This window comes from Lithobates pipiens, unplaced genomic scaffold (genome assembly GCF_037356315.1).
Source record: "Lithobates pipiens isolate NorthernLeopardFrog02 unplaced genomic scaffold, aLitPip1_a1.2 Scaffold_28, whole genome shotgun sequence".
Lineage (NCBI taxonomy): Eukaryota > Metazoa > Chordata > Amphibia > Anura > Ranidae > Lithobates > Lithobates pipiens.
In genome coordinates this window covers 49,915,082-49,934,606 of record NW_027507789.1, presented here as the reverse complement: position 1 = coordinate 49,934,606, position 19,525 = coordinate 49,915,082, and the positions used below count along the sequence as shown (strand labels likewise).

The window sequence follows — 19,525 nt, the reverse complement described above, 5'->3', positions numbered from 1 at the left end:
TCGTTCCACTTCACAATTGTGTACCACTTGTTGGTGATTCTTCACAAAAAATAAAAATTTTATATCTTTATGTTTGAAGCCTGAAATGTGGCAAAAGATTGAAAAGTTCAAGGGGGCCGAATACCTTCGCAAGGCACTGTACATGTACAGCCAAAACTTATTTTTTTTATAGATGTAATTTTATTAAATTCTACAAAATGTAACAAAGGAACTGGTTTACAATGTCATTTCAGCAAAGACAATAATGGTCATAGTAGATAAAGATAAAGGTACAATAAAAGCAAAACATTGGCAAAGTATATCGTCTGCTGATGAGCAACAATTAGGAGAAATCTACAAAATGGTCCAAATGTCAGCTGCAGAATCTTCCCACTATGGTTTCTTCTTTGAGCTTAGATAACATGTAACCAAGGGGAGAAGGTAATGGAAGGAGGAACAAGGAGAAGGGAAGGGTATAAGGAAAACAAAACTAGGGACAGAACATAGCAAACCCAGAAAATAATACAAAGTATGTCAACCTGTAAGTCATCATGAAATATAACAAATCAAATTCTACCTTTAGTTAATTTTTTACATTTTGGATGGAGCAGGGAAAGATTAGAACCCTATCAATATTTCTGCCTGTGTCCCCCCTGAGAAGATTCACCCTCTTTATTTGTGATCATTGGCACTGGTACAGAATGCAACAGGAAATCCAAAATGTTACAGTAGATGACTAGAAATCTTCCAACACGGATATCTCTTCTGGTAACAATTGTCTAAAAAGGCATTTCATTCGCTTTGTAGAGATGTTATCTTATTCCCTACTTCCTATACATGAAATGAAACACAGACGGTAAAGAATAAACTGAAAAAGGATTTGCTTTGCATACGCTAAATACCTTTTTAATCTCATACTCAGACTTTGTGACATTCCTTTAAAGCAGAGCTTCACCCAAAAGGGGAAACTCTGCTTGTCGGCCCCCCCACACTCCTCCGCTGCCACATTTGGCACCTTTTGGGGGGGAGCGAGTACCTCCGCTCCCCTTCTCCTTGTCCCGCACCCGGCCTATACACAGAGCGCACTGCTCATTGCTGGTTTCACTTACTGGAGATGTCGGCGGCAGCACCCGAAAGCAGACTGAAAAATTGCTCGGGTGAAGACACCACTGGAATCCTGGACAGGTAAGTGTCCTAATATTAAAAGTCAGCAGCTACAGTATTTGTAGCTGCTGACCTAAATTTTTTTCTGCAGGAGCCTGGAGCTTCTCTTTAAGAATATATTGGGACATTCCAATCCTTGTCTGTTATCATTCACTTTTTAACTTGTAGAGTCAGCATAGCTTACATTTAAAGTAAAGATACAACTTTTTTCTTAATAAATTAAATAGGCTGTCATTTATTTGGAAATAAATGCAAATGACAAAATGCCTAAAAATATTTTTGCATGGTGATGTTTCCATGCACCAACAACAAATGAAGCTTCTAAATTAGGTTTATTTTCTCTTCCGTCCGGCAGGTATGGCTTTTTATGATGAAGCCACTGGAACTGTTTGAAAGCCCTTCACATTTGAAAACTTCTCATTGGAGAAATCCGCTAGGAGACATCTGTCACCTTTTCTGTGTGGGGTCATCTCAAACTGAATTGTAATCCTCTGATTTGGTTTCATACTTGGTACCCTAGAAGAAAAAAATATGTTTATTAGTAAGTTGTGGGAAGTATGTAACTGTTTATGTAGATATACAGAAAGGCAGATAGATGGGTGGAAATATTGTATTGCATCAATTTTTTAGCATACATGTTTCTCTATTCCTATGTAGATAGATAGATAGATAGATAGATAGATAGATAGATAGATAGATAGATAGATAGATAGATAGATAGATAGATAGAAATAGATATGTGGCCGTTTTTCTTTTGTTGGCTGCAGAATTAGCGTGCTATTTAGTCGGGCTATAAAGAAGTCATGCTATATTTATCAATTGAAATGTCATGCCCTACGCCTATTCTCCCTTACTCTCTCCTTCTTCTTTATGTTTCCTCTTTTCACTCTCTCCTTCTTTCTGCTTTTCTAGCTTTTTCTGCTGGCCGGGTTGCCCCCAGATGTCACCTATTATATATTAATAAGCCCCTACTTCCGCTTGGATGGCCCCTTTAAACATCCTCTCCCTTAACGTTAAGGGACTAAATTCTCCAAATAAAAGAGTCAAGGCCTTTCGGACCTTTGTTTCCCTGAGGGCCGATATTGTAGCCCTTCAGGAGACACATTTCTCAACCCATAGTAGCCCTAAATTTTTCAGCTCCCGTTACCCCCAAGTGTACACCGCCTCTGCTGAATCAAAGCACAGAGGGGTCTTACTGGCCTTCCACTCCTCCTTGCCCTTCAAAGCGACCACAGAAATTAAAGATCCAGCTGGCCGCTATATCATTTTGATTGGCTTCCTGCAAGATGTGGAAACGACCTTGGTCTCTTATTACGCCCCAAATACTAACCCTCTCCCTTTCTTTTCTCACTTACTGCAGGTAATCAGAACCCATTCCAAAGGTACGCTCTTCATGTGTGGTGACTCCAACCTAGTACTTCACCCACATTTGGATAGATCCCCATACTCTCCGGACCATTACTCCCCTTCATCACAATTGCGTAGACTACTTCAACACTCCTCTCTTTTGGATACATGGAGAGAGTGTAATCCTTCGAAGAAAAACTATACTTATTATTCTTACCCGCATAATTCTTTTTCTAGAATAGACCACATCCTTGTCCCAGTCGCATCCGCTCCAATCCTTCAACGATCTGTTATTCACCCTATCACATGGTCAGACCACTGTGCTGTGATCACCACGGTCTCCTCGTTAATATCTCGCCCTGCCACGAACACATGGTGCATGAATGAAGCCCACCTAACCAATCAGTCCTATTGTCTTGATATTCAATCCGCTCTTGATGACTATCTACTACACAATGTCACCCCTGATATATCGCCAACTTTGCTTTGGGAAGCACATAAGCCGGTAATCAGAGGCACCTGTATCTCTGTTGCCACCCACCTTAAACGCATTAAGAACTCCAAAATACATCAATTGGAATCTGACTTTCACCACCATTTCCTGTTGTTTCAGAAGTCCACCTCAGCCACTAATAAAAAGCTTCTAGAGAAGACCAAGCTAGAACTGGACCTCCTCTTGGCCGAATCGGCTGACAAATCTATCCGCCGGTCCGGCCATAAGATCTACACCAAGGCTAATAAGCCTGACACCTTCCTGGCACTTTGCCTCAGTAGACCAGATCATACACGCAACCCTATTAGACTTCGGCTGGCCAATGGCACACATTCCAGTAACCCTGTTAGGGTACTTTCGGAGTTTCGCAAGCGTCTTGCTGATCTCTATGAAGGGAGGGGGCCTCTTCCCTCTACGGAGGCAGAGACACTTTTTCAGGACTTACATTTACCCAAACTGCCGGATGCCAGCCGGGAGTCAATAGATAAACCAATCACGGTTGATGAGGTTCTTGGTGCTATTAAAACTCTCAAACCCCATAAACGCCCTGGTCCGGATGGTCTTCCAAGCATATATTACAAGAAATTTGCAACCACCCTGGCCCCACTCCTTGCCAATTTGTATAATGCCCTGCTAAAACAACAATCCCTAGGTCGTGATACGCTGACAGCCATTATAGCCATGCTCCCTAAACCCAACACAGATCATACCCTCTGGTCCAATTATAGGCCCATTTCTCTTTTGAATTTGGACGTGAAAATCCTGGCTAAAATTCTTGCCCTGAGGCTTAACCCAATAATTGGAGGCATGATTCACAAAGACCAAGTAGGCTTTATTCCTCGAAGACAGGCCAGTGATAATATTCGTCGGATTATTCTCTTACAACATATAGCAAAATCCCGTAAGATCCCTATGCATCTTTTATCACTTGACATCAGAAAAGCCTTTGACACTGTCTCATGGCCTTATCTCCATTACATCCTGGCTCGCTGGGGCTTTGGTCCCAATTTTCTACAATGGGTGAGCGCCTTGTATGCTCACCCACAAGCCTACGTAAAATATTCTGGTTATAGTTCGGAGTGCTTCCCCATTCGGAGAGGTACGAGACAGGGTTGCCCCTTATCCCCACTAATATTTGCTTTAGTGATAGAGCCTCTTGCTGCATTAATTAGATCAAATCCAAATATTCATGGCCTAGATATAGCTTCCACTACCCATAAACTTTGCCTTTTTGCCGACGACGCTCTTTTATTCATTACCTCCCCACACATTTCCCTGCCTAACCTCCACCTACTCTTAACAAAGTTTGCTAGGATCTCAGGTTTGGAGGTTAATCAGGCGAAGTCCAAAGCCCTTAACGTATCCCTCCCATTAGACGAAATTAAACTCATACAGCACAACTTTCCCTTTCAATGGTCCTCTTCATCAATTCCATATTTAGGTATCAAATTGACTAGTGAACCCACCCATCTATTCCAATCTAATTACCTCCCGATGCTAAAGTATTTGTCCTCCTTACTTAATACTTGGTTACCCCTCCACGTCTCCTGGCTTGGACGAATCGCAGCCGTAAAAATGTCTCTATTACCCAAGCTTTTATATCTCTACAGAGTCCTCCCAGTCGCAATACCAACCTATTTCCACAGGGCGATCCAGAGTCGGGTGTATAAATATATTTGGGGCACTAAGACCCCCCGTATTTCTAGACCCATTTTACTTCGCAGTAAACTTAATGGGGGCTTGGGAGTCCCCAACTTTCTCCATTACTATCACTCCGCCCAGCTGGCACAACTAACCTTGTATCATGCGAAGACGGAGATCCCCCTCTGGGTCGCCTTGGAGGCTATAGACTTACACCCCATCTCCATTGCCAACATTCTGTGGCTCCCTGCTTCGGCTCGGGGCTCTGTCACTAATCCCCTAACCCAGCATTCTTTACGCATCTGGGACAAATTATGCAAATCTTTTAAGTTACTCACGCCACACTTACCCTTACTCTCGCTATTAGGTCAACCTTTATTTTACCCAGCCTTCTCCCAACCAGTTTCTTTTCAGACCTGGACTCATGCCGGCTTGAATTGAATACACGATTTTATTTCTAACGGTGCCATCACACCTTTCCCAGTTCTACAGTCACAGAACCACATCTCTCCACGGGAGTGTTTTAGATACCTCCAAATATCCTATTTTATCCAAACAATTATAGGCCCCCACAGAGTATCGAACAACCTATCCACATTCGAGAATATATGCGACTCGGACCCACATGCACCGGGTATCAGTTCTAGCCTCTATGCGCATCTCATGTCTTCCCCTTCCCCACTACCGTCATATGCTTCTGCTTGGTCCAAAGATTTATCCATAGATTGGGATGCGGAAGACTGGACAAGGATGTGGTCAACAACTAAACTATCATCACAGAATGTGGTGGCATTAGAAGCTAGTTACAAAGTTCTTATGAGGTGGTACCTGGTCCCAGTTAGGATTGCTAAATACACTCCAACCTATTCTCCCAACTGTTTCCGAGGATGTGATGCAGGGGGTACCCATCTTCATATATGGTGGACATGTCCTGTGGTGGAACACTTCTGGGCACTCATATTCCAAATGGCTTCCACCCTGTTTAATACAACCCTTGTCCCGGACTCAGCCCTTGCACTGCTTAATTTCCCCCCACACAACTTCTCTAGGGCACAATTGCGTCTTTTCCTCCAGCTCACCACTGCCGCCAAACAGACCATTGCGAAAGCCTGGAAATCCCCTCTTTTGAATATTGTGGAAGTTAAAAATAGAGTCACTCTGGCTATGATACACAGTAAAATCGAAGCCACAATCTTGGATAAGATTCCTCAACACCTTAAAATTTGGCGCCCTTGGGCAGATCATTATCTCCCCCCCGATTTTGACAACCGTCTCCTGGAACCCTGATCCTATTCCTAGTGGTGGTGGTTTGTTCCCAATTTTCCATGGGGCGTGGGGGCGGCCTGGCCAGTACCTTTTCTCTCTCTACCTTATTTGTTCTCTCCTTATCTTTTCCTTTAGTCTCTATTCTTCTTTACCTTTAGTTCCCCCTTTTCTTTTTCTTTTCCCTTTTCCCTTTACTTGCTCTTTTCTCTCCTTTCACTGACTATTCTGAATATGGTGGCATATAATACACGTTATGTACCTGTTACTGTTGCCCAGATTGCTCGGGCAGAGTATCCCTGCCTTATGTGTTGGTTATAGTTTTTGGACTCACATTCACATACTTCTCCCATCGATGCTACTTGTTGATTTTTGATCCACATTGCATGGGAATCAGTTGTACAATCTATATCTATATGCATGGTCGTGACTTTTTACTACTCCGATGCTCTGCTGGAATGTTCTCCTACGTCTATAACATCTGTAACTGTGCCTGTTTCTTTTTCTTGATTGTTGTCAATAAAATATTTGAAAATAAATAGATAGATAGATAGATAGAAATAGATAGAAATAGCTAGATAGAAATAGATAGAGATAGAAATATAGATAGATAGAGATAGATTGATAGATAGGATACTAAAACTTAGGCTGTATAATTTGTACCATAAGGTAAGGTGTAATAGCACACTTTGGTATTATGCAAACTCCAAAGATCATTGAAGCCTAGATGCCCAGGCTAAATTCAGTTGTGTTTCTATCTGCTGGTTAACATTAAAGGATGAGTTCACCTTTAGTAATATGTTACATGTTACACCCATATTTGGGTCGGCAAAGTAGCACTACAGCAATTTGTTTTTGGTGTAAGTAGAGAAAGGTTAGGAGCAAGCAATGTCAGGTTTGTATTTCTTTCTCTCATGTCATTGGAATAACCTCCGAAGGTTTTTCCGACGGAGTTCCGCTGAAACTGTCATGTGTACACACAATCAAAGTCTGATTGTTAAGAACGCGGTGATGTACAGCACGTATAACAGGACTAGAAAAAGGAAAAAGGAAGTTCAACAGCCAGTAGCCAATAGCTTCTGTCTCGTACTTGCTTCAGAGCATGCTTCGTTTTTGGTCCGTTAGAACAGTATACAGACGATAGGAATTGGTTCCATTTTTGACGATAGGAATTGGTTCCATCGGAAATATTTAAAACATGTTCTATTTCTAGGTCCGTCAAAATTTTAGGAAAAAAAAGTCACACGATCGAAATATACCATGAAAAGCTTCTGTCGGAATTTTCTGTTGGACATTCCGCTCGTGTGTACGTGGCATTATGCCCTGTACACATGGTCGGACATTCCGACAACAAAATCAGATGGATTTTGGCCCAAACTTGTCTTGCATACACACGGTCACACGAAGTTGTCGGAAAATCGGATCATTCAGAAAGAGGTGACGTAGCACGGGACTATAAAGGGCCCACACACGATTGGACAACAACACAGTCCGATCGCACATTTTCTGTCGGAGAGTCCGACGGCATGTACAGGGCATTAGAGTACTCCACAATTGTCCTGGTGATCACTGTCACCTGGACAAAATATGAGAAACCCAAAATGTTAAAATTGACAAATAAAAACTTTCACTTTTGGCAACTCTTCCTGATTTTGGGGAGATTTCCTCTTACTTCCTGGGACAAATTCTCTGGAACAAGAATTGATAAGCAAGCTCCCTACTTAGACAGCCTCTAACCTCTCTTTATTCTGTCTAAAGCTTGGTTTTAGCTAGAATTCCACTTATATTTGAACCAGTTTTCCAGTGAAAGCATTTGCAATTCTGCTCAACCAGTCTTGTGACATCCTCTGCACATCCAATAGGTCACAATTGAATTTTGTGGACTGCTTTTATAGCTTGCGGAGTCACCAGCATCACCAAATACTAATTCATTTGTCCAGTCAGCAGAAGAGCTGAACCAAAAGATGGTTCCCATCTTATGTATAGCAAAGGCATGTTAAGCACAAAACTAGCTGAACAAAATTCCAACGTCTTTAAACTGAAAAAACTATTCGGCATATGGTAGACCACTTTTATAATAGGCCTTGTCTGAAAACTGTCCATTCAGTACTGGCTAAACAGCCTGCCATGCCTGGCATTGGTCAAGATAGTGAAAAAAAAACTGCTTTAACCACTACAGATCCGCGCTATTGCCAAATGACGGCATCAGCGCGGACCTACATTTCCGGGACGACGTCTATTGACGTCGTCCCGGATACGAGGGGCGCGCGCGGCGCGCTCTGTGATCGGCGAGTCCGTGAGACTCGCCTGATCACCGATCCGTGCAAGGGGTCGATCCCGACCCCTTATCACGTGATCAGCTGTCAGCCAATGACAGCTGATCATGTGATAGAACGGAGCCGGTAATCGGCTATTATTCCTCCTCGCGCTGACAGCGCGAGGAGAGAAAAAAAAAGCCGATCACCGGCGGCCGTGATCGGGACATCAGTCCCGATCACGGCCAGCAATACAGCTGACCACCTGCCCCCTGCCAGTGCCCACCTGCCCACCGCCGTGCCATCCTGAATAAAAGTAAGTGCCCCCCATCAGTGCCCCCCATCAGTGCCCATAGTGCCCACAGTGCCACCTACAGTGCCACCCACAGTGCCATCCAGCAGTGCCACCAACAGTGCCACCCACAGTGCCCACAATCTGCCTCAAAGGTGCTGCGACCCAGTGCCGCCCATCAGTGCCCAGCAGTGCCGCCCATCAGTGCCCAGCAGTGCCGCCCATCAGTGCCCAGCAGTGCCACCTATCAGAGCCACCTATCAGTGCCACCTATCAGTGCCCATCAGTCCCATCTATCAGTGGTACCTATCAGTGCCCATCCGTGCCACCCATCCGTGCCACTTATCCGTGCCACCCATCCATGCCATCTTATCTGTGCCCATCTTTGCCCATCAGTGCCGCCTTATCTGTGCCCATCGGTGCCGCCTTATCTGTGCCTATTAGTGCCGCCTTAACTATGCCTATCAGTGCCCACCAGTGCAGCCCATCAGTGCCCACCAATGCAGCCCATCAGTGCCCACCAATGCAGCCCATCAGTGCCCACCAATGCAGCCATCAGTGCCGCCTAATCAGCGCACTTCAATGAAGGAGAAAAATGACCCGTTTGCAAAATTTTATAACAAACTATTAAAACATGATTTTTTTTTTTTTTTTGCATCTTTTTTTATTTGTTTAGCAAAAAATAAAACTCCGAGCTGTAACTAAATACCACCAAAAGAAAGCTCTATTTGTGGGAAAAAAATGATAAAAATTTCATTTGGGTACAGTGTTGTATGCCCGCGCAATTGTCATTCAAAATGCATCAGCGCTGAAAGCTGAAAATTGGTCTGGGACTGAGGGGGGTTTAAGTGCCCAGTAAGCAAGTGGTTAAGCTATGATAGTTCATATTACTTACATTTTATATAATTTTTCAAATAATATTTATACTCACTTGATAAATACTTGGTCACGCAAAAGGCCACTCCCCTCTATGATCATAATACTGTCCGGGACATCCTCTTTGATTGGGTTAGTAAATATGCAATCCACACGTGCAGTTTTCTTAAATTTTACATCTTCGATAGGCTATAAATAAAATACATATACAATCTGTATTATTATTAGTTCTATTATTAGTAGTAGTGGCGATGCATTATTAATAATAGTGGTGATGCAAAATAATATGTATAAATGAAAGTGTATGTTAACCCTAATAATGAACTTCTCTTCGCTTCCTTTCAGTCTGTTAAGGTTATTATTCAGAGCTTTTTGTTAGATCCATGGTAGGTGATCCTGCCAGAATCTTGTGAAATGGTAACTTCCTGTACTGCCCTCTTACATTAAGTTTACACTAGCGTCAAAAGCCGGCATTTCATCCTTGTTTTTGAAGTCTGACGAATGCCTATCAATGCTCTGTGTTACTTACATGTATTGAAGCAAACAGTGTTGTTCACATGGTTGCATTTGCTTCACTTTGTGGTGTGTTGCACCAAAATTTATCTCACAAGAAGCATGCGCCTGACTTCACTGCTCTCCAAATGCTTCCATTAATGTCAATGTAAATGCTCTGCAACTCACCACAAATTACCCTATGGTGCTTACAGTGCATTTAAAGCCGCATACACACTATCAGTTTTTCTGCTGAGTTTTCCCTTCAGGTTTACCAAAACCATGTAGTACAAGGGCCTGCCTGATTGCATACAAATTGAAACTAATAAGGTTTGACCTCATATTATATGGTTTTGGTAAATCTGAAGGAAAAACTCAGCAGAAAAACTGATCGTGTGTATGGGGCTTTAGATGCTATTAGAAAGCTTTACTAGCCAAGATCATTGTAAAATAATTAACGCAAAAGAAAACCAACACAAAAGAAGAACCTGGAAAGTGTCTAAAATGCATGCAGAATGCATCACTAATGAATAATAACATGACAGACACGTTAATGGGCATCCATGGTATGTAAAATTTCAAAGAATGTCTGAACAAGCCCTTATGAGTTATCTTTGTTCCCATCTCTCTCTCTCTGTGGACTACAGTACACTTTCCCTCTCTGTAATGGAGATGGGGAGAGGGAGAAGTTATCAGAAGTTATTAGTCCTGTGCTAAGGGGACAATGCTGCTACTCCACATATAAAGTACAGTAAAACCTTGGATTGAGAGTAACTTGGTCCGAGAGTGTTTTGCAAGAGAAGCAATTATTTTTTATTTTTTTTATTTTGACTTGATAAACAAGCGATGTCTTGATATACAAGTAACGTCATCCCTTCCATGCTGCGCTTCCAGACTCACTTTCAGATCGTTCTACTGCAGGGTAGTCTTCCCGATCACAATTGTAGACTGACAGCGGTCAGGGCCGGATTAGCATAGGGGCTATTGGAGCTGCAGCTCCAGGCCCCTTTCTCAAGATAGGCCCATTTGCCAAAAAAAAAAAAAAAAAAAAAAGATCGACTTTGAGGATTGTAGCTCGACGATCAGGAGTCACAGAGACCCCATATTTGGGGAGTATGTAGCCAAAGACCCACTCCAGCACTGGGTAAAATATGGGGCTGCTATCATCAATGGTTCCGGAGATACAGGGCTCCTTGCACAGCCTGTCAGAAGCTGCATACAGAGCGGCCAGTTTAAATACAAGCTGGAACACTCTGCAGCAGACCGAGAGGATGAACTCACAGTGCTTATAATAATTATTTGTATATTACTCATGATAATTAACCCCTTGCCACCCAGGCCCATTCTGAGACTTCTCTCCTACATGTAAAAATCAACATTTTTTTATGCTAGAAAATTACTCAGAACCCTCAAGCATTATATATTGTTTTACCAGACACCCTATGGAATAAAATGGTGGTCTTTGCAACTTTTTATATTACACGATATTTGCGCAGCATTTTTTTTTAAAGTTTTTTTTTTTTGGAAAGAAACTGTTTCATTCATAAAAAAAGCACTAAAGTTGGCACGATTTTTTGTTGTGTACTAAGCGATGCTTTACATTTTTTTACAGGTTACATGTTTAGAGTTACAGAGGAGGTCTAGTGCTAGGATTATTGCTCTCGCTCTAACGATCTTGGCGTATGTAACCTGTGTGTATCTGGCTCTGATACTAACCAGTGCCTACCCAGGGACTGACTAGTATCTCTCCCCAGCCTGTCCCCACACACCCTCTCACCTGCTGACCTGTGAATGGGGCAATCTATCCCGCAGTGTTATTGTGTTCTGCCAGTGAATACAATGATTAGTGTTGCTAACTATAGCTGGCAGCACTGATTGTTTTGGGGAAAACCTGACAGGCTGGTTGTACTCAAGTCGGTTAATAGGTTGACTTGTGTAAAACCAGCTAGCCCATACATAGATCGACTATGGCTGGTCTCTGCTTAATTGGTGTAATTTAAATCCATGTATGGCCCGCTTAACCACTACGCAGTCCCTAAACATCCTTCCACAAACCTTTACATTTTTTTTCTTCCCAGATTACTTCATCCTCCTCTCCTATACAAAGTGCCCACTGTTATACTCTCCACACTTCTCTCCTATACATAGTGCCCACTGGCATACTCGCCACACTTCGCTCTTGTACATACTGCTCACTGTCATAACCTCCACACTTCTCTCCTATACATAACACCCGCTGTCATGTCCTACACACTCCTCTGCTTTTCATAGTGCCCGCTGTCATACACTTCTCTCCTGTACATAGTGCCCACTGTCGTACACTCCACACTCCTCTCCTATACATAGTGCCCACTGGCATACCTTCCACACTCCTCTCCTGCACATACTACTCACTGTCATACCCTCCACACTCCTCTCCTATACATAGTGCCCACTGTCATACCTCCAACACTTCTCTCCTATACATAGTGCCACCTGTCATACCCTCCACACTCCTCTCCTGTACATACTACTCACTGTCATACCCTCCATACTCCTCTCCTATACATAGTGCCAACTGTCATACCTCCAACACTTCTCTCCTATACATAGTGCCCACTGTCATACCCTCCACACTCCTCTCCTGTACATACTACTCACTGTCATACCCTTCATACTCCTCTCCTATACATAGTGCCCACTGTCATACCCTCCACACTTCTCTCCTATATATAGTGCCCACTGTCATACCCTCCACACTTCTCTCCTATACATAGTGCCCACTGTCATACCCTCCACACTCCTCTCCTGTGCATACTACTTACTGTCATATCCTCCACACTTCTCTCCTATACATAACGCCCGCTGTCATGTCCTACACACTCCTCTCCTTTACATACTACTTACTGTCATACCCTCCATACTCCTCCCCTATACATAGTGCCCACCGTCATACCCTCCCTCCACACTCCTCTCCTGTAATTACTGCTTACTGTCCTACTCTTACGCTGACTTCCACTCTTACGCTGATGACACGCAACTTTATTTCCGGATCAATGGAAAAAAAGATCACCAACAACAACTTGAAAACTGCCTCAAATCAATAGAGGACTGGATGACCACCAACTCCCTCCAGCTGAACCAATCAAAGACAGAGCTTCTTATCTTACACCAAAATCATAAGCCCGCAACCAAAACCTCCTGGTCTCCACCAACCATCTTTGGGCAGACTATCTCCCCAAAGACCAAAGCGAAGAGTCTCGGGGTTATTTTAGACGCACAAATGTCAATGGATGCGCAAATAGGAGCAGTAGTCAGTCGATCTCACCATCTGCTGCGCATGCTTCGCAGACTCATCCCTTTTATCCCAAAGAATGACAAAGCAGTGGTAGTTGGAACAATCATTAATTCACGACTGGACTACGCAAACTCGCTTTACATAGGATTACCACAATATCAACTTGCGCGATTACAACTGATCCAAAACACAGCGGCAAGGCTGATAACAGGAAAAAAACCCTGGGAATCCATTTCTCCTTCACTGAGGAGCTTACATTGGCTAACCGTAAAAAATCGGATCACGTTCAAGACCCTTTGCCTCACCCACAAATGCGTGCATAGAGAAGCTCCGCAATACCTAATGGAGAAAATAAATCATTACACACCAAACCGCAGTCTTCGATCAGCCAACAAAAACCTCCTCCTCGTGCCCAAAGCCCGGTATAAATCCAAGGGGGATCGGAGATTCGCTGTCCAAGGGCCTCGGCTATGGAATGCTCTACCAATCAACATCCGCCTGGAAGAAAATCACCTGGCTTTTAGGAAAAAACTCAAGACCTTCCTCTTTTAGCAGATGATCAAAGCTCGCCACAGCGCCTAGAGGCGATTCAGTTCGCATTGTGCGCTATATAAGTATTTCATTCATTCATTCATTACTCCCCACACTTCTCTCCTGTACATAGTGCCCACTGTCATACCCTTCACACTCCTGTACATATTGCTCACTGTCATAACCTCCACACTCTTCTCTTATACATAGTGCCCAATGGCATACCCTCTACACTCCTCTGCTGTGCATACTGCCTGCTGCCATACCCTCTGCACTCCTCTCATGTACATAGTGCCCACTGTTAGACCCTCCACATTCCTCTCCCTCACCTGCACATACTTCCCACTTTTATACTATCCATACTCCACCCCTATGCCTCTTACCTACAAAAACTGTTCTTTAAAATTATATTGAATATCCCCAATGTTGCCAGCTCTAGAATGGGCACTTTTGTTAGTTCAACTAAAGGAAATCTCACAGTCCTCATATTTGTTCTGCCCCATTATTAGTACTTATTTAATTTTGTAATTACTATTGTGATGTATAGAGGAACATGGGGGATGTCAGCTACTCTATGATCAATCCGGCGGGGCCCGGGCACTTCCATCTTCACCCTTTCTTCCTTCTGGGTTCTGTGCCTTCCGTCACTTGCCTTGGCCAGGCTGCGTTGATGTCATTCCCAGACATGCTCATGTGCATCCTCTCTCTCTCATCTTCCCTCCCTTACCCCTCACACCTCTTTCATCCCCTTTCTCTCTCTCTCTCTCTTTCTGTCTCTCTCATCCTCCCTCTCTCTCTTTAATTTAACTTTTTTTTTTTCACAATTAAAATTTTATTGAGTTCAAAAGTTGTAAACATTGATACAATATTTATATAACATGTAAATGATAAAACCGATTTGGTTTGGAGCAATACAGTATAAGTTGCTAATAAGAATTCTATTGAGAGCAGTTATACAATCAATGAGTGAATTAAGAGGAACAGTAGGGAGTAGGGAGTGGGATGGAGTGGAAGAAGTAAAATTACCAATAGTGATGATAATAATAATAATAAAATTAATAAAAGTAATGGGAGAAAAAGAAAAAAAAAAAAAAAAAAAGGAAATTAAGGGCAGGTGGACGGTTGGGTAAGGGTATGTGTTGTTTGAAGACTCAGAACAGGAGCGGCAAGTGGAGGAGCAAAATATGCTTGCATAGTAAATCAAATGAGTAATAAATTGTGTGTCAGGTATTGATATATCGTTCATACTTAGAAAGGAGAATAACAATATGAAGGGAGAGCAGTGTATATAGAGTAAGGAGTACTAGGAATATTCATATATCACAAAGAGCCATTACACATCAAGTAAGAATACATTGATATTCATTCGAGAGGGTGAAAAGTAACCAGGGTTGCCAGGTTTCATGAAAGGTGTTACTACTTTCTCGCTTCATTGCTAAGATTTCCTCCATCTTATATATATAATGTGTTCTTTCAACCCATTCTTTAATTGTCGGGACTCTGATAGTTTTCCAGTGTAGGGGGATTAAGCTTTTAGCTGCCGTAAGTAGATGTCTGCATAAGGACTTCTTGTATTTACTTGTTGTGTATTTAGTAATGTGTAGTAGACATGCCGCTGCGTCTAGAGTTATTGTAGTGTTGGTGATTTGTCTGGTCCAGTTAGCGATTTCAGTCCAGTAAGTCCGGATTGCAGTACACTCCCACCAGATGTGTATAAAGGAACCTATCGCATTCCCACAGCGCCAGCAAGTGTCTGAAGCCGTGGGTGACCATTTCTTGGTGTTTAGGGGAGTTAGGTACCACTGCGTGAGAATTTTATATGAGATTTCTTGATATTTAGTGCTAAGTGAGCATTTATGTGCAAAAATGCAGGCTTTCTCCCATTGTGTGTCTTGTAAGTGAGTGTTTAGGTCAAGTTCCCATTTTTCTTTGTGTTTATTTCTTTCATTGTGCGTTGGTTGGGACAGCCAGCTATATGCAACAGATGTTGTTTTAGAAATCTGGGCGCCCTTGTAACAAATGTCTTCCAGTGGTGTCAGTTGTTGGGTAAAGGAGGATTTATATGAGCTGTTGAGCAAGAAATCTTTTATTTGAATATAAAACCAAGGGTTTATGAGAGAGTCGCTATACTCAGAATTAAGGGTGTTTAGTGACTTAAGTTTGTTTTTGTGGAAACAATGTGTGGCTAATAGTTTCTTGTTATGACCTGGGGTGGGGCAAGTTTTATGATATAGTCCAGGGATGAAGTCCGGATTGTTGGTCAGGGGAGTCAGCGGGCCTGGTATGGTTGCCAATTTGTATTGCTGGGCGATCTTGTGCCATATGGTTAATTTGTTGGCTACTAATGGGTTCAACATGTGTCTTGTAGATTTAGAATGCAACGTCCATGGGTAAAATAGTGCCTGTCTTGTGTTGTTGGCTAATTCAAGTTGTACCCAGTCCTTAACTTCGGTGTGGCAATGCCAGTCAATAAGTCTAGTGATGTGGGTAGCGTAGCAATATTTTTTGAAATCTGGTAGGCCCAGTCCTCCTTCGTTTTTAGGAAGGGTAAGGGTCCAGAAATTAGTTCTAGGTCTCTTATTAGCCCAGAGAAATTTTCTTTGCAACGACTGTAGTTTGGAAAAAAAGGAATTGGGTATCGCAATAGGCAGAGCATTGAAGACGTATAGTAGTTTGGGGAGAATAGTCATTTTTAGAATGGCAGCTCTACCAAACCAGGAGAATGATTTGGGAGTCCAGCGGGTGAGGTCTTTGGCTATAGAATTTAGTAAGGGGACGTAATTTGCTGTGTAAAGAGACTCTAGTGTGCGGGTAAGTTTGATTCCTAAATAATTAAGTGTGTTCTGTTCCCATCTAAATTTATAATTCCCTTTGAGACTATCGAATTCTGCTGTTGGGAGATTGAGATTAAGTGCTTCTGATTTTGTGTAGTTAATTTTAAAATTTGAAATAAAACCAAACGTCTCAAAAATCTTGAAGAGGTTCGGGAGGGAAACGTGTGGTTGTGTAATGAAAAATAAAAGGTCATCCGTGTAAGCGGCAAGTTTATATTCGCGTCCATGAACAATAAGACCTTTGATATCTGGAGAGAGGTTGATTGTTCTGATCAGTGGTTCCAGAGTTAAAATGAACAGGATAGGGGATAGTGGGCATCCCTGGCGAGTGCCGTTGTTTATCTGGATCGAGTGAGACAAGATGTTATTAATTTTGATTTTAGCCTGTGGGGACTGGTAAAGGGCTCTGATCCAGTTCAGCATGCCTCCACCCAGGCCTATATGAGCGCAGGTAGAGAACATGAAGTCCCAAGAAACCCTATCGAAGGCCTTCTCGGCGTCTGTTGACACCAAGAGGCCTCCGATTTTAGAGCTCCTTCCGTAGTGGAGCAGGTTCAGGGATTTAACAATGTTGTCTCTTGCCTCTCTTCCAGGCATGAAGCCTGCCTGTTTCCGGGCCAATAATTTTTGAAAGTAGTGGTTTTAACCTATTCGCAATGATTTTTGCTAGTAATTTCACATCAATATTCAGGAGTGATATTGGTCTAAAGTTGGCACAATGGGATGGGTCTTTATCTGGCTTTGGTATAACCGCTATATGCGCCATGAGAAAGGAGTGGGAGTTATTTTCATGGCTTGCTAAGTGATTAAAAGCCTTCAGAAGGGGTTTAGAAAATAATTGCGGATATGTTTTATAATATTGGGACGTGAACCCGTCTGGCCCTGGGCTTTTACCAGATTTCAAGTCTTGTATTGCGTTTTGTAATTCAGTTATGCTAATTGGGTCATTTAGTTGTTTTGCGTCAGAGGGAGGTAATGAAGGGATTTCGCTATTTAAAAGGAACTGTTGTATCATCTCCTCTCGTGTGTGTGGGATGTGGGCAGGTCTGTGCTGTGGGGGAATCCTGTACAGTTTAGAATAGAACTCTTGAAAAAGGACAGCTATTTTTTCAGGCATATGTTCCAGGAAGCCTTTGTCGTTTCGTATCGCATGTATATGGTTAGACATCTTTGCATCCCTTAGGGCTCTAGCGAGTTGTTTTCCGCTCTTATCGCTGTGTTCATAAAATATGCTTTTACGGAAAAAAAGAGCTTTCTGAGTTTGAATTTGTAGCAATTGTATTAAGGAATGCCTGCAGTAGGCAAGCTCTTCTGCTGCTGAAGCCGTAAGGGATTGCTTATGCTGTGCCTCTAGTTTTGAGATTTTATTGGCTAGTTCCGTTATGGCAGCTATTCGCTCCTTTTTCCTTTTGGCTCCCCATTTAATAAATTCTCCCCTAATTACGCTTTTATGAGCTTCCCAATTAGTAAGTGGGTTGGTGTCGGAATCAGCGTTGTTAAGAAAATATGTGTTAATGGATTCGTGAATATCATCACAGATGATCTGGTCGGTCAGTAGAGCGGCATTCAGTTTCCAGTTGTAGAATTTCTGTTTGTGCGGAGTTAGTTTAAGAGTGACAGCAGTGGGGGCATGGTCCGAAATAGTAATAATACCAATGTTCGCCCTTTCTAAGTTAATGAGATCCCTCTGGGAGACGAAAATTAGATCAATTCTGGAATATTTTTTGTGTGCTGCTGAGTAGAAAGTATAGTCTTTCCCTGTTGGATGTATGGATCTCCATGAGTCCACCAGGGAAATAGAGCTCAATAGAACCTTAATTCTTTTTAGAATTTTGTAGGCAATGTGAGTGTGTCCTGTGGAAGAGTCCTGAAGTGGGGATAAAGGTATATTGAAGTCCCCTCCTAGAATAGTGCAACCCTCCGCGAACCACTTCAATTCATTTATAATTACATTGCAAAAGGTAATATGAGCCTTATTCGGAAAATATAGATTCGCTAATGTAATTGGGGAGCCTTCCCAAGTGCCTTTCAGGAAGATATAGCGTCCCTCTGGGTCAATTAGTTGGTTGGTCAGATCAAATGGTGCGTGTTTGTGTAGGAGGATGGAAACACCTTTTGTCTTAGCTTGTGGGTTCGTTGCATGAAAAGCCTTGGTATAGAGATTGTCAGTGAGTTTGGGGATATTTTGACCCTTGAAGTGTGTTTCTTGTAAAAATACTATGGACGGGTTCGTTTTCTTGATTTCTTTTAAAAATTTGGTTCTCTTCTCAGGAATATTTAGCCCGTTAATGTTGTGTGAGATTAGGGTTGGGGACTTGCCTAAAAAAGAGTAGGCCATAATAGAGGGGGGAGAAAAGAAGAAGAAAAAATAAATAAATAAAAAAAAAAAAGGGGGGGGGGGTTAAGGGAGTAGGTTAGGTTAGAGGTGGTGTGGGGTGTAGGTTAAAGGGATGGTAAAGACCAAATGATAGTTGTAGTGAAATGGATTGAGAGTGTCTCTCTGGAGTCGAGATGCTGATCCACGTCAACAACTGACGTGATGTCAGTGGAAGGTGTGGCCTGCCAAACACCTGGGTCGACTCTTGGGGGTGAGTGGGAGGTGGGCCGGTGGACGGAAAGGTGAAGTTTCACTAACGAAACTACCGGGATATGGAGTGGATGACTCACGGGGACTCGGGAAGTGATTGTATTAAAAGAAATTGCTAAATCTCTTGGGCCTTCTTTTGGAGACCAGCGCAGTATTTGCCAAGGGATTACATAAGTTCGCTGTGTGGATGGAATAGAGTTAACATAACAAGTTTCATAGGTAATAACAGGTAAAATGCAAGATTGCAAAGCGTCTGTAATTAAAGCAACGAGACCAGAAGGTCGCTTGTTGTGTACCACTTTTAGATTGTGCATTTTGTCTGTATCTATTGCGCTGGTAATAGCTGCTGTATCGCCTGTCGCTACAGTATATGTTCAAGATCGTCCAAAAGCTTGGTGGCAATATGCTGAGCCATTGGAGGAATGAGAACATTAAAACTTAAAAGGAAGGTCATATATAAGCAGGGAAGCAGGTCCTAGATACAATTTTAAGAG

At 42.6% G+C, this 19,525-nt stretch overlaps 1 protein-coding gene across 1 annotated transcript in view; it reads right to left on the bottom strand.

The window, feature by feature from the left end:
* Positions 1-209: 209 nt before the first annotated feature.
* The window catches only part of LOC143935371 (protein-glutamine gamma-glutamyltransferase E-like), a 68,128-nt gene continuing 48,812 nt past the window's right edge, over positions 210-19,525 (bottom strand). The window contains exons 11-12 of the mRNA XM_077459192.1: positions 9,366-9,499; positions 210-1,659 (exon numbers count right to left, since the gene is read on the bottom strand). Coding sequence (XP_077315318.1) covers positions 1,509-1,659; positions 9,366-9,499 — 285 coding nt within the window. The 3' untranslated portion in view covers positions 210-1,508. The remainder of the gene's footprint in view (positions 1,660-9,365; positions 9,500-19,525) is intronic.